Genomic DNA, 15,335 nt, shown 5'->3' on the forward strand with positions numbered 1-15,335 from the left:
CTTTTGCCTACTCCCTCCCGGCCAACTCTCCTCTTCCAGTCTCAGCCCAAAGGAGTCTTCTCCTTCCAGCCCTCCTATTTCTTTTTTTCTTCCTCCCCACCCCCCCCCCCTTTTTTTTTAAAGGGCTCTTTATTGGCTCTAACCGGGGAAGGGCAGGGCAAGAGATGATTGGCTACCGAGCGGAGGGAAGGTGGGGGGGGAGCGTCCCGCCCATTCCCCTCCCACACCCTCCCTCCCGAAACAGCTGGAATGAGAAGTAGGGAGGGAAAGCTGCCGGGATTGGCTGTGAGTCAGTGGCAGGGTGGGGTGGGGTAGCACTGATGAAGCATTTACCTGTCCAGGTAAGTCTGGAGGAGGTCAAAAGAAGAAAACAGTGGAAGGCAGGGGAGGCAGTCTCTGTCTCCGTCTCTGCCCTTTGAAATAAAAGGGTCTTCCTTTCTTCTCTTCAGCCCCTCCTCCAGTGAAGGTGAGTTAATCACTAACCAACTATTGCTTATTCTGCAGCAAGAAGGGGTGCTTCGTGGAAAGTCAGGGCCACAGGATGTGCGGAGCCCTGTATAGAGGGAAGCTAGGGGGCTTCCCTCTCTGTTCCTTAACTCTCTGAGCCCACTCCGCAATCACAGTAGGCTGGTAGCTTCTGCAGATGGGACTGTTTTTGTGAGAGACCCGGGCTCGGATGCATTTTTTTGTTTGTTTGTTTCCATCTGCCTGTTTAGGTTGGATAAGCATATTTTGCAGACGACAAGGAAATAAAATGGGTTTGTTTTGCAGATTTCCATCTCTGACCAACTGAAATTGAGCTGTGATTTTGGAAAGGAATAGTTGGGAGCACAGGGAGTCAAAATGGGGGATCACCCAGGGGAGAAGAGTGCCATGGTTTCTCCGTTGCGTTTATAACAGGAAATTTGCCCATGGTTCTATCAACTCAATGTCTATAGTTCAATAAAGGGTGCTGTGTGTGTGTGCGCAATTATGGTAGCGTGGCAATGGACCTCTCTGTGGACGTGTGTAAAGGTGTGAGCTGCGCTCGGCTGTGTGTAAGGGGATGTGAGGCTGGGAAAACTCCACCTCGGACTACCAGTTCGCCTTTGGAAAACCCATGAATAACCTGGTTGCAGAACGGAGTCTCTTTGGATTTGACTCAATTTTCCGACTTTGCCTGCTATTAGACACAGAGACTGACAAACACAAAGCTCCTCACCCGCTGTGCCGGGGCCTCACCCACATTAATAATATTTCACAGTAGTACCTCGAGTCGGGCGGGAGTTCTCCGGGGGGCTCAGGCCAGAGTAGTGTGGCTGAGTCCACAAAGAAGAGCCAGACCCCTACGGTGGTCCTCCTTCAGGTGACAGTCTGTGTGGCAGGCTCACCTGTAGAGGTCAGTTCAGAGTAGCTTTATCCACCTCAGGGAGGGGAGGGGGCTAATGTCCTGGTCCCTAACTTTGCCTCTTTTCCTCTTGCTGCAGGAAAGAGCAAAGTGGGGAGACCCCAGCACCAGGCTCCCAGGGCCTGGCACATACAAGCCCTGAGTAAATATACTGGGTTTCCAGTCCTGGCAACTGGCGCTTGGTTTCAGCTTAGCCCACACCGCGGGACCAGCCCCCCAAACTCATTGACCGAGGGCTGCCGCAGATGGTGAACTTGTCGGTGACAAGATAGCCTGTAAGTGTCAGACAGAGCTCTTCTGTGCAGAAGATATTTCGTCCCACCTTTTCCTGAAACCCATCTGTGAAATAGGAGATTCTAACGTTGACTAAACACACTCGGAAACTTGCCCATGTGCTCACGGAGAAGGACGTACACACAGGGCAGCTTTTAGTCCTTCCTGGTGTTTTTCTTAGGATGTTCCTCAGCCCGAGCCATATTTCTGGATAGTCGGCAAAAAGGAGAGATACTTGTTCTGAAAGAAATAGGTAATCTTGGGGCGCCTGGGTGACTCCGTCGGTTAAGCGTCCGACTTCGGCTCAGGTCATGAGCTCACAGTCTGTGAGTTCGAGCCCCGCGACGGGCTCTGAGCCTGCTTCCGATTCTGTGTCTCCCTCTTTCTCTGCCCCCCCCCCCACTCATGCTCTCCCTCTCTCAAAAATAAATAAACGTTAAAAAAAAATTAAAAAAAAAAAAAAGAAATAGGAAATCTCTTTGACCAGTGGGGAGAGAGGTTGAGCTCTTGGAGGATACGGAGCTGGGCTCACGGGAGGAGGATGACAAGGGGGCCTTGCGTCTGTTTAGAAGGTACAGAGAAGCCAAACAGGAATGGGGCTGGAGCCCGGCCCCTGCCCCATGCCAGAACTCCAAATGCTATTTATTTACTCTCCTCCAAGACTTGGCCGGTTTCAGTGGAGCAGTTAATATTTAACACGCTTTTGCCTGAGTGGCCCTGACTATAGGCTGTGCATATGTCCTTCACCCATTTCCTCCTCCTCTCAGATCCCCCAAAGAGGTCAAGGGTCAAAAGATACCAAACTCTCACCCTGAGTGTTTTGCTTGTTTCTCAGGCTTCTTATCAGGTCGAAATACCTCAAGTTTCGATGGCTGCCCTGAAAGAGCCCCCAAGTTTCAAGGTTGTAAAGTTGGTGGATAGAAATGCAGCATCCAGGTCAGGCCAGAGTGCTGAGGGAGAGAGTGGAAGGGGGAGAAGAAGAGAAGACTCTTACAGTCTATGTTCTTTGGATCAGAAAACTAGGTGCGGAGCCGGGATGCAAGCCCTCATCCGACTTTGGTTTCAGGCTCAGATTCACCTCTGCGGTGATTACACAGTGCCCGATGCCACGATCTCCAGGGGCATTTGGTGGCATTTGTTTACTCTGGAAACATCTGTTGTTGGGCCAAAAAAGCTTGCCTGGAAGCACAAAGCTGAACCAGATAATTTAGAGGGTTTCAGGTGTGAAGTAAAAGGAGAAAGGTGATCTTAGGGCTTTTAGTGTTTAGTCAGGGGAAGCCAATGGCCCTTCTTCAGGTACAACGTGGCCCTCTTGCCATCTCCGAGATGCCTTCTGGAGGGACCGGGATCCACAGGCTGCCCTGTATATGCAGTTGTAGGTTATTCGCTACTTCCCTTAGGAGACACCAGTAGAAAGAGACCCAGATTTGTCATCTGTCAAAGAAGAAAATACCGCATGTTGCCTAAGTTATCGGGCTATTTGGAAGATCTAATAGGCATATCTGAAAGTGTAAGCTAGACCATGTTTTTGTTTTGTTTTGTTTTTGAAGCAGTGCCATTCATATTGTTTCTCTCCCTCCCAGCTACTGTAGGCTATCCTTAGTTCCAAAATGAAAGTGTGATGGGTTGCCCTGGGAGGAAGGAGAGGCTAGCAATCCATCATAAAGTCTGAAGAGTACTTGGAAGAACAGGGTGGTAATTGTCTTTGAAAGGCAGAGGCATCATCTGGTCACCCGTTCACAACATTATATTAACTACAGTGATTAATACAGTACTAATATTTATTGCTCCAATGTTGATAAAACTGGAGCCCAAACCTAGACCCTTGGATTTACACTGACTGCTTGGAAGCAATGCCTTTGTCTTATAAAGTGTTGCTTGCCCCATCCCTGTTAGGTGCTCATGAATGTTAGTTTAGCTGAAGGCATTGCCCAAATTCCACTGAGTCGTATATTCTCAGGGAAATAAACTACTTAAGAAAGAGTCTGTAATAATAGAGCAAAAACAACAACAAAAAAAGTGGTCTTCCAACAGCTTAACTCAACAGATGCTAGAACAGATGGCAAGTTTATTCATCCAGCATTTTTCGAGTGCCTTCTGTGTGCCTAAGCTTATGAGAAATGGATCTCTTTTGCTATAATGGCCTCAGCCCTACAGAATGTTAGGGATGAGTTAGTATCCTCTGAATCTAAGCTGTCATGAATGGAACGGATAGCTGAGGAGACTGAACTTCATCCACGTGACTCCTCATGTTTCTGTCTTTGGGGTTCTGGGTATTGGGAAAGAAATGTCACGAAGAAGACTGAAGAGCTATCTTACCCAATGCTGATTTATCACTGGGCTCCTTTGGTGTGTCTGTCCCCTGTGGTCCTGTCCCTATCTCCTGAGAGGCTCTGGACCCTTATGAACTCCATGTGTCTGGCTCATTGGGATTTTTTCCTCTTCTTTCCCCGTTGTCCTGCCCCTCCCTACCTGTCCCATTTGCAGACCTTCCCCCCAAATCGGCCTTGTGCTGGTCAGCTCTACAGCATTGGCAGCTGACTCACCCAGCACAGCCCAAACCTGACTTGGCAGTGGAAGAGGTTATGGGTAGAGGCCAAAGAGACAACCTCCCTGGAATCCAAACCCCGGGTCCCAAGATCTCCAATTGAACACATTTTTTTCTATGACTTTTTACTTAGTAAAGGGGGAGAGGGGTGGGGAGTAGAAAAGGTGATAGAAAATATAAAATGGTGTCACAGGAAAAATATAGATTCTAATCCTAGCTCTCTCCAAACTCCCTATCTGACCTTGGAACTGGCTTTTAAACTTAATTTTTCCAGAATTTTATTTCAACATAGGAGAGCCCCATCTGGCCTTTCTAGACTTTGCGATTTTCAGAAGGAAAATGGTACCGCCTTCCTTTGCTCTTACTATTGGCAGAGTGAATTTGAAACTCTTTTTCCCTACGAGTTGGAATTGGGAGGAAGCTACACAGGCCATTTCTCTCGTTTATTTGACAAAGATTAGGCAACCTTGCTGGAAATAAGTGCAGCCTCAGAGTGGGTGGTACACAAGAGGGAAACTGGGTTTGTATCAACCTGTGTGAGTTACATAAGAAGCTCCCAGACCAGGGAGATGATGGTGGCCCTGGTGGCAGGGGCTGTTGATGATATTGGCTATGACAGCAGCTAACAGTTACTGCACAGTGTTTTACGTGAAGTATCTCAGTATATGTCCATGACAACCCTATGCGGTTGGTGTCGTTGAGGGCCCCGTTCCTTCTCCCCCACGTAACCCAAACCCTTCTTTTCTAAACTCTTGTTCCCTTACGTCAGTTTACTTTGATCCTCGAAGGACCTTGTCTTTTTCTTATGACAAGAACAGTAGCAGTTAGTCCTTTATTCATCGAGCATTTACTTCCAACTAAGCTGCGCAAACTGTTCTCATGTAATCCTTGCGTTAACCCTACCTAATGAGAAAAACCGAGTCAAAGAGTAATTTGCCTCAAGTCACATAACTGTAAATGCAAGCGGGATTTGAATCCAGATCTGACTTCCTCCAGAACCCACGTTATGAACCCCTTCCTATTTATTGCTTGTGGTCCTGGAAATGTAGCCTAAGCTCCCCGACGCAGAGAAAAAAAGCAGCTAAGACAAGTGTGGAGTTCCCTCTCTGACTAGACTGCTTCTGCACCTGCTGAGCCCGTCCTCCTGCATGTGTGTGAGCCCGCTTCTGCGTCCTTCCACGCAGGCCGGGAGGTGTGGGGAACCGCCGTGCACGGCCCCTTCCAGCTCTCTGCTTGCTTGGTGTCCCTGCCGCCTTGCCCCGGGGGCCTGGGCAGAGCCTGGCCCGGCTCACACGTGGCTTTGATTCTTGTCTTTTCAGGCCGGCTTGGGACATTCTTCACTTCCCTTCACTTCCCCTCTGGGAGCCCCTCTCACCGCCCCTGCACCTTGCTTCAGGCGATGCCCAGGAGCGAGCTGTGGCCAGCGGGGCCTGGCTCGGAACCCGTGACCCGCATCGGCAGCTGCGACAGCATCATGAGCACCGTGTCCACCCGCTCTGGATCTGTACGTACTCTCCGCCTTGCAGCCCGCCCCCCCTGCTTCTGTCTGCACGCCCGCCCCGCCCCGCCCCGCCCTGCCCACCGCCCGCCTGGCTGCTCCTTCGCTTTCATCTTCCTTGTCAGAGAGTGAATCACACCGGTTGGTATTTCTGCCTTTGAGTCACCCAGGTTCTCGAGAGAAAGGGTGGGACAGTCCCAAAGCGCAATGAGATGAGACTTGCTCCCAGCTTTCATTCACGGGGGGTGGGGGGCTAAGTTGAGGTGAGAGCCAGGGCCAGTGATCTGAGGTCCTGGTGGAAAGCAGAGGGTAGATCACCATAGCACTCACATTCCTGAAGCCTCCCTGCAGCCAGCAGGGTGCCTTCAATCTTTTACCAAGATCACAGAGGACAGAGTAATTAGGAGCCTGGGTTCTGGAGCCAAGCCGGTCTGAGTTCTCGATCTATAAGCTCTATGGCCTTGGGCAAATTATTGAATTTCTGTAACCTTCAGTCTCCTCCGTTTTAAGGTGGGATATAAGGTAAACACCGAGTCCTCCGGGGGGTGGGGGGAGTGAACGAGATGCGTGTGAAACACAAAACACTCAGCACACGCCTCTAAGTAGAAAAGAAATAGCCTTATCCAGGAGCATCGATTCAGAATCGCCCAAAGTCATCGTGTCTAACTGTTTGTGAGTGGCAGGTAACAAATTGTAATTTTTCTGGGGATGAATTTAAGTCAAGGTTGTTGTAAGGCTGGTGCGAAAAAGTACATCTGCCCTACGTCCAAATGGAAACATTCCTTTACTGTTGGTGTTCATTGTATACCTAATAACCTAATAACCCTTGAGAATTTATACTTTATTGCTCTATATCCTACAGAGGTACTTGAAAATTTAAGGATGCTGAAGATCTCTACCAAATGTCAAGGACTTTTAATATAGCCAGTGAGTTTTGATATGTAAAAATGGAGTAGAGAAAGCAGCACACACACACACACACACACACACACACACACACACATATACACACACACAATCCAAAGCGTGGGCAGTCCGTATATAATTTCTTGTTGACCTGAGATGGTGGGACCACAGAGACATCTTTCTGTTTCTGTTAGGCTGAGGCCAATACGAGCAGTTACATACTACTGGACACAGAGTGTGGCACGGATTCAAGATCTGCAAGGTGAATCCTCCACAAAGGAGAAATTCAGAGTTGGTTTATCTTTGGCAAAGCTATTTTGGGAAGAAGAGGGCCGTAAAGAAGATTTTGTTCAGGGAACCCCTGGAATCGGCTTCAGGGCTTCCACGGGCTACATTTGTAGCTTCCTCTGACAGGTCGGCCTGCCAGATGGCCCTTTAAGGAGTCAGGGGAACTGGTGGGGTTATTCCAACAACCATCTCCTAGGGTATCTTTAGAGCTGTCTCAAATCTTTCCTGGCCATCTGAGTGGGTCTGGAGAATATATAACTCTGAAGTATCTTAAATATTAGGAAGAGGGATGAGATAGATGCCAGGAGGAAACTCAGGCCAAGTTTCTTACATTTCCATTTGCCCTTTTGGTTTTCCCTTCAACCTTCAACTTTAGAGAGCAACTATCCTATGGATCTTCCTGGCCTTGCTGACCGTGGGCAGCAACCATTTAAAAGGGCCGTAACACTTTTCCCCAAATACCCCTATGTGCTTTTTCATCATGACGGTTATTTACTTTAATATCTACTTGATATTTCACACTAAGTTCCTTTCCCCTCCTCCCATACCCGTCCGGTTTCTCCACCCTACCCACCTCTAGTTAATATTTGCTTAAGAAATGCACACTTATTTGAATGTTAGCCAGAGCCAAATGCCATCAAGAAAGTAAATACACAAAGGAAAAAAAAAATCCTGTATGGAATGCATTTCAAAGTCAAGTGTAAATTATTTGGTAAATTTATCTGTGGCTACTCATACCACTGTTGCCACTGGCCGGATAGCCAGTGGCTGGCTGCGTTTCTTGTTTGTCCTTATACTGTCCTTGACATACCAGATCAAGTGTGCAAAAGTACTCTGACAAGTTAATACCACTGAAGTTTAAGGTCAAGTCATTATGTTACCCATGTAATTCAGAGCTAAATCGGAGACACGTAGAGGGATATGCTTGTGCCGGTCACACACAGGAACTAGAATCAGAACCCGGGACTGCTTCTGATCTGTTCCCCTAAGCGTCCCACCCAGGACTGGGTGGAAAAGGCCAGCTGCCATCTGCCTGCCCAGCACTGGGCGCTGGTGGGCCCACAGCCGCCAGTCTCCTCCCTGTCCGGTGCTCGCAGTTTCTCAGGAGACAGACAACTCCCGCAAACTTGTGGAGTCGCCTCCTGGAAAGGTTTCCAGCCCTTCAGCATTCCTTCCAGACACAGGGTGGTTCTCAGCCCCACCAGTTTCTGCGGAGCTCCCTCTCACAGCTCCCTCTCTCCCTCTCTCTCTGTCCTCCACGCCTCATTCCAGAGTGACGGCAGCTACGACTTCCTGTCCGCAGAAGAGAAGGAGTGTCTGCTCTTCCTGGAGGAGACCATCGGCTCACTGGACACTGAGGCTGACAGCGGACTGTCCACTGACGAGTCTGAACAGGACACAGCTCCCCGCGGCCCCCGAGCCCTGCCTGTCACCCAGCCTGCCCCTCAGGGTAAGAGAGACCATCTGGGGTGGCACCGCTAACAAACCCAGAGAGCCAGGACATTCTTGTGGCTGCTTTGCACCCTGTTTGCCCTCTCCTCTGAAGGTCATAGGCAGAAGGAACGACAGCACTCCTCTCCACGCCCCTGGCTAGAAATAAGCCATGTCCCGCAGAGGAGAGACTGCGGACAAGCCGGCGTCCTCTGTCTTTCTCTGAAGTCTCAGAGGCCTGGGAGGGAAAAGGGTTTGGCTAGCTCCCGTTCTCTCGCAGAAATGCTGAAAAGACATGACCGCAGAGGTTCATGGGAGGGGTTCAGAGAAGGGTGGATGGTTGCTCTGGGGACACGAAGTGAGTCTGGAGAGCTAATCTGGATGCTCCAGGAGGATGAGGCTGCAAGAGATAAGGGGGAAGGGCCCCCTGAACTTCAGTGGGTGGCACCTCGAGGCTCTTGTGAGAGGGGGTGGAAAGCCAGTGGTGTTGAGGCTCAGTAGAAGGGGGACAGGGTGGCACATGAGTGTGGCCATGAGGGTGGGGCCATATGTCCCAGAGTGAGGGGGGCACTTTACTCCTGAAGACAGCCCCACTGCTATCAGGATTGCAATCATTGATTTATTCGTTTAGCAAATATTTACTGACAGTGTGTTAGAACCTCCATGGAGATAGAGGTGTAACTGGGGACAAAGGCTTCACTGCTCCCTGAGACTGATTCCCTGGTCCGTGGGCCTAATGCACCTGCTGGAAGGAAAGAGCCCATGTCGCTCACTCGTGTGGGGACGGCTGTGGCCATTCCAGAGCCATTCACGTGTTTATAGAAAGTGAAGGTGGAGGAAGGCGGAAGTCTGGTCAAATCAAGAGCAAATCTGCTGTTCATGGACTCAGTTGCTTGGGAGCCCCGAGATAGCTAGAGGGAATCTCTCCCCCACCCTGGTGCTTCTGTAGAAGCTTAGAAGGAGCCCGAGTCAAGGACCTGGAGTTATAGGAGGCTGCTCTTTCGCCAACCATTGTGAAAAAGTAATCCTAGGTTGAAGGGAACCTGCTCAGATCGATCTGTCAGTGTGAATGATAGCCATGCAACAGGGCGGCTCCTTTAAGAGCAAAGAATCAACCCAAAACAAAACCCACTGCTAAGTGGAGACCAGAGTTCGGGAGGTATTAGCTTTGCCCCGGGCAGCAGGGTTCTCACCTCTGTCCACTCTTCTTTGCCCGTTCTCCTGGGCCCTCACAGGATATCCAGGGGAGAAGATCGTCCCACAAGGACCGGAGCCAAGGACAGGGACTCAGTCCAGCTCACCCCATCTGCCTGAACCCGAAGGCCTGGGCCTCAGGTCTGGCTCCCATAGCCTCCCCAGAAATATCCACATCGGCAGGAAGCGGAACCCCGGGGAAAGCACCACTCGGACGAATAGCCACATCCCGGGGGAACCTGAGGGGCTTGTCCCAGAGCCCAAGAGAGAGCAGGCCGGCCAAAGCGGTGAGCCCAGCCAGGCTCCGGCCGGCCCCCTGACGCCTGCCCTTGGGTTGGACGCGGTACCCATCCCCCCACCAGAGGCCTTTCAGGACAGCCAGCCAGAGCAGCGTGGGGAAGGCGGCCTGGGCGTCCCCAGGCCAGGGCTGCAGAGCCATACGCCCCGGCTCCATTCGTCACTCAGCCCCCAGGAGAGGAAGGAGACTCCTTCAGCGGCCATGTCCCAAAAAGCCAGTGAGGAGGGCTCAACAGGGGGACCGGGGCAGCCTCAGCCTCCTCCCGCCGCGTCATCTCAGAGCGCGAGAGCCAGAGATGCTCCCATCCCGTCAGGGGGGGACCCCAGTGCCCGGCCAGCGCCCTCCACAGCTCCCAAGCCCCGGAAGCTGCCACCCAATATCGTTCTCAAGAGCAGCCGAAGCAGTTTGCACAGTGAGCCCCACCACTGGTTGTCTCGCCACTCCGAGGCCACCGCGGGAGACTCCGGCCTGGCCGCCTCCTCGCTGCAGGAGCAGAAGAAAGCGCGCCGGGAGGCCCTGGAGAAGCTGGGGCTCCCCCAGGACCAGGATGAACCTGGCCCCCACTTAAGTAAACGCACCAGCTCCACCCGATTCAAGGAGACCCATGCCCAGGCCTCCTTCCAGGCTCCAGCCCCGGCCCCGGCTCAGCCGACGCGGCCTGCTCAGGGCACAGCCGCTGCGCCTGCCGGAGGGAAGGCTCCGGCTCCCGCTCCCACTCGGGGACCTTCTCCAGCGAAGCCTCCGGCTCCGACTCCAGCTCGGGGTTCTTCTCCGGACAAGGGGTTGATTCCCGCCCAGGAGCCCACTGCAGGCAAGGTTCCAGCTGCCAAATCCATGCCGATTCCTATCCCCAAAGCCCCTGGGGCAGGTGGTCCTCTGGCTCAGGCAAAGGCGGACTCGGGGCTCACTCTCCGGGAGAGCAACGTCCCTGGCCTGAGACAGATGAGCTTCAAGTCCAACACTCTGGAGCGTTCGGGTGTGGGGCTGAGCAGCTACCTCTCGGCCGAGAAAGACCCCGGTCCCCAAACCAGCACCTCTCTGGGTAAGGGCTCCTTCTTGGACAAGGTGTCTCCCAGCGTCTTGCGTAACTCAAGGCCCCGGCCTGCCTCCCTGGGCACGGGGAAGGACTTCGCCGGGATCCAGGTGGGCAAATTGGCTGACCTGGAGCAGGAGCAGAGCACCAAGCGCCTGGCCTTCCAAGGACAGAGCCGTGACAAGCTGCCTCGACCCCCCTGTGTCAGTGTCAAGATCTCCCCAAAAGGAGTCCCGGATGAGCACCGAAGGGAGGCCCTGAGGAAGCTGGGACTGTTGAAGGAGTAGTCGCTGGCCACCAGCACGGCCCCGCCGTCCCCGTCTCACCCTCTGCCATACAGGAGGCTCAGGTCCTCTCCCACCCAACAGCCCGGGGCTCGGACAAAGTGGGCTTCTCTCCAGCGCGCACCTCTCTCTGAGGCCAAGGGGTGGAAGAGACTGGATTCCAGCGGACGCGCGTGTTTGTATTCAGAGCGGTTGTGTCACTGAGTGCCTGCCCAAATCATCCTGAAGATGATTTCCACAAGACGGTGTGTGTGTGTGTGTGTGTGTGTGTGTGTCCATGTACTATAGGCTGTATATATCATTGAAGCTATTTATATGACACAAGGAGTCATTGCTCAGAGTTCTGCTTGTGTTGGAGATTTTCTTCCACTGGGTAGGGTTCAGCCCAGCCAGAACTAAGGGCAGAAGGTTGGGGGGGGGGGGGGGCTGAGTTTGAGGAATAAAAGGTCAGCTGAGACAATGGATGTGCTGGGGACATTAGGCAAATGCAGTGTCATGTGAAATGTGGGTCCCCCAGAATCCCTGCGTGGAAGGGGACTGGCTCGTCCCTTGGTTCTGGACTTCTGGACACCCCGGTCCCAAGGTTAGGGCGCGTCCCTGTAGCTAAAACTGTCCATTGACCGAGAACAGAAGTGCTCTGGTTGGCCTGCGAAGGCAAGATGGGTGACCGCACAGCTCACGGCCACTGGGAAGGACCCCTGTCCACGGGCTTGATGCATTTATAATAATAAACCGTGCGGTGGCCCCTGCCGGGGACATTCCTATTCTTCCGCTCCCACTCTCAGCCTGCATGTGACTGACCCCAGGGCCGGGCCAACAGTGAGATGGGAGTCTGAGCCCAGAGACTTTATAAATACCAAAGAACTGTTTGAGGCCTTACCTATGCTACTGCACATAGATTTTTTTTCAGTTTCTATGGGAAGGCAACACCATACATTCTCTGCTAGTCACTCACAGAATATCAGAGCTGGGAGGAATCTTAGAGACAAGACTCTTGTGACCCACGCTGTTGGGGAAGGGAAGGGAGTCATCTGCGGTCACTCTGCCATTCAGCGACAGAGCCGGGACCCTGGCTCCTCATTCCATGCTGCACGCTGCCTCCCTGAAGCAGTGCTTCTGTACGTCTACACAGCACCCTGTGGATCAGGAGTCACCATCAGAGGCTCAACCCCAAAGCCTAGAGAGATTAAATGTTGTTCAAGACCATATTGAGTGCTGTTTTTTCTACTGTGTCTTCGGAAAGTAGCAATATAGTCATTTATTAATCCAAATTCCCTGACCGCTTTGTACAGCTTGAGAAAATGCCAAAAGAAGGTACTATGAGTAGGCGTCGTAGGCTTGTGGATACAGGCTTGGAAATTAGACACAGCTAGACATGACCCCTGCTTCCCCTAAGGAAATAAATATTATTCGTGGCTGTGGTTGGAGTCTAGGATCCCCAGATGTGAGGAGCGGATAAAGGGAACTGTTGTTGGAAAGGTGCCCTTGAGGTCTGCTGAGAATTTCTGGACTGTGTCCTTAGGGACCCAGCACTGTCAAAGCATGGTATTTCTAAAAATGATGAAAAGATTAAGGTGAGGACAACAAATGGCTCCACCCTGTCATGGTATGTGGGACGTGGGTGTGACAGTTTCTGTATATACTCTCACGCACACACCCAAAACCTTGGTGCCTTCCTGGCCCTGGTAAAGACCTGGTCTGTTGGAGCTGATAGGGACTCCCACCGCTGGCCAAGCCATACGTTATTACAGACTCTTCTGAAGAGCGAGGGCCCTTCCTGGAGGACTGGTTTGACATGCTGTATTTGGTTGAGCTGCCTCATACGTGTATTTCAAGACAACCTGGGAATGACCACTTAATTTTTTTCAATTTTCCTAATTAATAGGGACACATGATGCTACCTATAAAGTAAGACTTGGTAGGAAACTGAGGCCTTCGTATCAACACAAGGATGATCAACACAGGTGGGTCAGGAGTACCTCCTCTTACATCCTCACCCCTGGTAGGGGCGAGGTCTCTCGAACAAAACATGGTTACACACAGCTTGCGTTCCCTCCCTGAACCCTTATCTAGTGACCTGCCCATTTTCCCCGCAACTCCCTCCTGGCTTCCCCGTGTCCTCGCCCTTCCAAGGGCACGTCTTGCTCTTAGGACGGTCTTTGGGATCCAAGTATTAAGATAAAAAACCCAAACCCATCTGTCCTCATTTTGAAGAGGGGCAAAGGAACCCATCTAGGGACATCGGCCATCCTGAAGTTGGCCCTAGAGCCACCTGAGGAATTTTATCTACCCTCTGACGTCCGTCCGTATGGGATTGGTCTTCATCGAGCTTGAGCTGGAGGTAAGAGTGGGGTCACTGCTGTTGTTACCCCTCTATCCCTTTTTGGAAGATTTCGGATGGACGTTTGTAAAGGCCACTCGTTTGATTTTAAAAACCCATGTGACAGTCCTCCTTCCGCTTGGCCCCGTAACTCTGCCATACCCTGCTGCGATCTTACTGCTACTGGGAATGAGCTATCTGCCAAATACAGGAGCTGGCTTCGCCTCCGCCTGGCACAGTGGGACAGGTGCCTTAAGTGTGTCGACAGCTGCTCCTCTGAATCACCACTCACGTGCGTCCCTGGGCGCCCTGTACTCCGACCCGATGTGGAAGGGCTGTGTGCTACCCGGGATGGGCCCGGTCGCCTCGTAGGTGCTTCCCTCCATAGTGGGAAGTATGGTCTGGAAGAGGCCACCCCGCACCCTGACGTTGCACAGGTGTGCAAAAGTGGGTGTTAATTCCACGGAAGAAAGAGCAGATGAACGAGTGGAGAGCAGGCCCTACTCGATGTTATGAGTTAAAGCTGGAGGTGGGATTTAAGAGTCTGCAATATGTGTGTGTGAGGTAAAGCACTCCATTCCTTGATCCATGATCACATGTGTAGGGAGAGGAGGATCATCCTGTCAGAGCATGAAGCTCATAGACTAGAGGAGGTGGCGACCAGGGGACGGGCAGGAGAAATCATGTCTATCTCAGAACCTGAGGAGGAATGGGGCCACAATGCGCCCATGCTCTTTTCTTCACGTGAGTGACTATAGAGCGTATATAGGTCAGGCTCAATTGGACAGCCATCACTTACCAGTCAGGGAACCCTGGGCTGCTCCTATCTGTAAAGTGGGGATAATAATACCATCCTTTCAACATTGCTGAGATGAACGAGTGCTATGAAATATGTAAAACTCAGTGCTTAACATGGTGTAGCTGCTCGACAAATGATAGTATGGTCTTCGGCATCTTATTTCTTCCTTCTCAAAGGGAGCGAATGGAGGCAGGGATGGAAGCCAAGAGCTCACCCAACTCAGCTCCGAGAGGAAATGGGAGCGATCTTGCTGCAAGTAAAAGTCCAAAGTACCGACTAGGCTTTGGCACACCCTCCAGGTGATTCAACTTCACCCACGCCAGGTTTCCTGGAATTGGAAAAGAAAGGGATCGGCATGAATATGGTGTTTGTGTCTCAGGGAAGCCAGCTTCTCTATCTCCAAACCCAGCTTCCAATTTGTCACCAATGTCTTGTCGCCCATGATCATATAGTTTACTTCTTTTTGCTTCCTCCAACTTCCTTTTGCTGTGTGGTTCAGTGACCTATATGCTGTTCTATAGTTATTCATTTTTAAAATGGAGAAAAAGAATAAACATATATAACAGAGGGGAATGATGGCTCAAATCTATTTGAGGTGGCTCAAATAGAGACTAGAAAATGTCTCAAGCATTTTCTAAATAAGGTAGGCATCTTTCAGAAATGAATCAGGCGTAAGTGGGCAGGAAACAAGAAGGTATATTGGATGACTCCTCAAATCCCTTCTAATATAAGGGCCCAGTGAATTGCAGGAGTCATCGCCGTCATCATCCTCATCACCACCACCGTCATCATCATTGTCATCGGTGACCCTTGGCAGACAAGGGAGGTAAAGACAGGTGATGTTCTAGTTCCGGGCTGCCATTCCCTCTTGCTCATTGCCTATCTGGATCATTGTCCTTATTCAGCACTTGCCACGTATCCAGGGTTCAAAATAATTCAAAGCAGAATGGTATCCTGGCAAAGCCAGATGAGCTATAGTGAGTCACTGCATCTCACTCATAAAATGGGGAACTTGGACGGAACTATCTCTTAGATCCATGCCAGCTCTGAAACATATGTTAAAATGAGTCCAAGCA

General features: G+C 51.4%; 1 protein-coding gene across 11 annotated transcripts in view; it reads left to right on the forward strand.

Annotated features, from left to right (window-relative positions):
• The window catches only part of LOC122212006 (ubiquitin thioesterase OTU1), a 35,107-nt gene extending 20,258 nt beyond the window's left edge, over window positions 1-14,849 (forward strand). For 6 of the 11 annotated variants that reach the window (XM_042925608.1, XM_042925607.1, XM_042925603.1 and 3 more), the window contains 3 exons: window positions 5,528-5,712; window positions 8,173-8,350; window positions 9,567-11,557. In XM_042925608.1, the coding sequence (XP_042781542.1) occupies window positions 5,608-5,712; window positions 8,173-8,350; window positions 9,567-11,143 (1,860 nt within the window). In that variant the 5' untranslated portion in view covers window positions 5,528-5,607 and the 3' untranslated portion in view covers window positions 11,144-11,557. Of the gene's footprint in view, window positions 1-217; window positions 467-1,466; window positions 1,663-5,527; window positions 5,713-8,172; window positions 8,351-9,566; window positions 11,558-13,025; window positions 13,105-13,354 lie in introns of those variants that run through there. The other 5 variants (XR_006198946.1, XR_006198945.1, XR_006198947.1 and 2 more) reach the window with 5 other exon arrangements.
• The last annotated feature ends 486 nt before the right edge of the window (window positions 14,850-15,335 follow it).

Source organism: Panthera leo, chromosome F3, assembly GCF_018350215.1.
Source record: "Panthera leo isolate Ple1 chromosome F3, P.leo_Ple1_pat1.1, whole genome shotgun sequence".
Classification (NCBI taxonomy): domain Eukaryota; kingdom Metazoa; phylum Chordata; class Mammalia; order Carnivora; family Felidae; genus Panthera; species Panthera leo.